Consider the following 3,188-nt stretch of genomic DNA (forward strand, 5'->3'; position numbering starts at 1 on the left):
GCCTCCGGCCCCCCCCCCCCTGCCCCCGCCTGTGGCCCTGTACAGCTCTACGGTTATCGTCGCTAGGCAACTGCCTCCGTCCTCTGCCAGCATGCTTGGTAATTGGCCAGTGGCATAGCGCCGTGCCTTTGCCAGATCCAGCCAGCTGCACTGACTACTGCCTCCTCATGTTTCAGCGCACCCCCCTTCTCACACACACATGCATACACCCCACCCCCTCACTCTCGTTGCTAGGCTACACATTCAGGCATCCTTGCCTCCCGGGAATTTCATTGGCCAGAGCCGGATGGCCCAGACCTGCTGCTCTGGAAAGTGAGGCAGTATGAAGGGATACTGTACATGTTCACAATGGGGACATGCATGGATGGATGTAAGGGGATGAACCTAATTTCTGGGTATCTCTACAACTTTTTCTAAGCAGAAAATTGTTTAGTGAACATAAGTAATATTTTATTCAGAAATAATTAATGTCAAATACCAAAGTAGAGTTTTTCAGAATCAAGTCAATGTAAGTGATGATGCATGTAAAAGGCAGAAAAAAGTTCAAATTAGTTTGTTATCAATTCATATTCTTTAGTGTTCTTGACATTTTCTACCTGCAAGTCATTCTTTTCTTGCTCTGTAACATGGCTGCTTGCTGAGTACATTTGATGGAACGTGCTTGAGCAGGTCATATGTTGACAGAGTTTTGTTGTTTTCTCATTTGGCTCGTGCCATTCAGCTGCATTTTACTACAACTTTGTAGTTTGTATTAGTGGCATTTAACACCCTGATAAAACAGAGATGTACTTTTAATTGGAACACAGAAATACTGCACACATTTTTGATTTGTAGCTTGAACATACTGCATCTGCACGCAAAAAGCAGATTTCTACAACAGTCAATGTAGATAATTACACCAAACAACTGTTCCCTTTATACAAATACCTTTCTTGGTTTCTTAACTGTTTTCACAAAGTAGTTGATCCATTGATTGTGTCCCTTTTGATAATCACATTCAGTGAATTAAGCCGGTTTTTGTGTCAAAGCCACTGAAGCAGAGCTGGTCAGTGTGTCTGTATTCAGTCACAAGCCACCAGTCCAGATGGGATGTGACTGATGCAGGTGACATCTTCGGCACTGGACGCAGCTGGCAGATTGTGGTTTCCTTGCCATTATGTCATGGTGACTGGCCTAATTATCACTAACCCCTCTCCTGCTGGCATATCGGCAGCCTCCTCTGCCTTAATCCACTTCTCTCCTACTCCACTTTTCCCTTTCTTGGCCTCATCTCACCTCCTCTTCTCACTCTCTCATCTACCTTGCCTCTGATCCCCCCTTCCACCCTCATCCTCTTCACTTCTCTCTACTCTCTACTCCTTTTCTACATGTTCAGCAAAATTGGAGACCAGTGGGAGCTTCTCCATCTCAGTTTAAACATTGCCTTGCTCTTTTTCCAAGCCTTAAAAAGAAAAAAAGCAAAATGGGGGCTGTGAAACTAAACAAAGTGCAAACTGCAATGTAATCAATATACAGCAGAGAATCTTTTAAATAAAGTCTCTGCACGTAGACCATACATCCTGTATCTCAAACATCAGCACGAAAGCAGCTAATATTTGGATTCATGATTCCACACTAGTACCACACAGGGTTTTTTGCATGACCACAAATAAGTGTGTGATTGGTGGGTGAGTGATGAAACATGTGCTTATGTGTGCTTTTTTTTCATGCCCCAGGTGAGAAGCCGTACAAGTGCTCATGGGAGGGTTGCGAATGGCGATTCGCCCGGAGCGATGAGCTGACAAGGCACTACCGCAAACACACTGGCGCAAAGCCTTTTAAGTGCAACCACTGTGACAGGTCTGTCAAAACACAACTCTCTCTCCTTTCCTCTCCCTTATATGTTTTTCTTCCACTTCCCAAGGGTTGTTTGAAGTACTTCAGCTCACAGAGCAAGCTATGTGTTCCCACTGTGTTTTGTACACAGTTTGGTTTAGTAAAGAAGTACAAGTACAAGATGCTGGTAACACACCCAAATGTGTTTGGTACTGACCCAGTTTAAAAGTGTGCTGGCAGGATTACTAATGTCTGCTTCTCTGCAACATATATAAGACCCAACTTTATGAGTCTTTCCTTGGGAACTCAAAGAGTGCTCATTCTGCAGTATGTACACATTAGGCCCTGCACAGTATATTAATAGTGAGTCTTCTCACATGACCTTGATTTTTAGGCTGCTTTCACACGGGGACAGAGGTGTAAAATGGTTGTAGAAGCCAGTACCACCAGCACACACCACTCGTATGGACTATTCATTTTTTTGGGCACTACTTTGTAATAAACCATAGTTGTTGTTTAAAATGGGTAAGTAACGGCTCACTGATCTTAATAAATAATATGCTTAATGCTTTATAAGGTATTCCTTATTACAGAAAGATACATTTAGAAAGAACATGTATTCATGGAATTTCTGAAGCCACCATGACACAAAATAGAGGTGAGTGTGTTGGTGTAAATAAAGCCTGAGGCTGGCCCAGTGATTGGAACGACTGTCCTATGAAGCAGATGATTCCTGGTCTGAACCCTGTGACCTGAGCACAGAGTGTCCTTGAGCAGAATTAACTGACCAGTGTAGCAGTTTGCCACACAGTTTCAATATTCATGAGTGAAAATTATATAAAAAAACAAAAAAGAACAACAACAACAAAACAGCAGTCTAGTTCTACTCAGGGCAGAAAATGCCTGTCTCATTCAGAGCTATAGAAATGCATGGTTTCTCACTTTGAAGAGGTGATCTGATGTAATTTGCCTGTGACTTTACTTCTTAATTAGTTGCCCTTCTGTTTAATTATGACGCACAGCAAAATGTTAATGTGCTGAGCTCCTTAAATGTGGCTGCACTGACAAAACCATCAAGCATTCAGTGGCTATTATTTGCAGTAAAAAGATCAGCTTGACTCAGACACAACAATCGCTATTCCTATTTTAATTACACTCTGTCTGTGATCTGGTCTGAGCTGACACCTCTGGGATCTCAGAGCAATACTGTCAGTGGGAGCCACCACAGTATTTAAGGAAAGAGGCCCCAGGTGCAAATTTATTTATAAAGGTTGTTTTTAAAGGTATTATACAGAAAAAATGTATCAGTATAAATACTATGTAATAAAATATGCTGTGTGTATATATAATATACTATAAATATATTTCACAAT

General features: G+C 41.9%; 1 protein-coding gene across 1 annotated transcript in view; it reads left to right on the forward strand.

Moving 5' to 3' along the window:
• The window catches only part of LOC109968780 (Krueppel-like factor 7), a 34,368-nt gene that overhangs the window by 27,361 nt on the left and 3,819 nt on the right, over window positions 1-3,188 (forward strand). The window contains exon 3 of the mRNA XM_020615287.1: window positions 1,716-1,839. Coding sequence (XP_020470943.1) covers window positions 1,716-1,839 — 124 coding nt within the window. The remainder of the gene's footprint in view (window positions 1-1,715; window positions 1,840-3,188) is intronic.

The sequence above is a fragment of the Monopterus albus genome, unplaced genomic scaffold, assembly GCF_001952655.1.
Source record: "Monopterus albus unplaced genomic scaffold, M_albus_1.0 scaffold161.1, whole genome shotgun sequence".
In the NCBI taxonomy this organism is placed as follows: domain Eukaryota; kingdom Metazoa; phylum Chordata; class Actinopteri; order Synbranchiformes; family Synbranchidae; genus Monopterus; species Monopterus albus.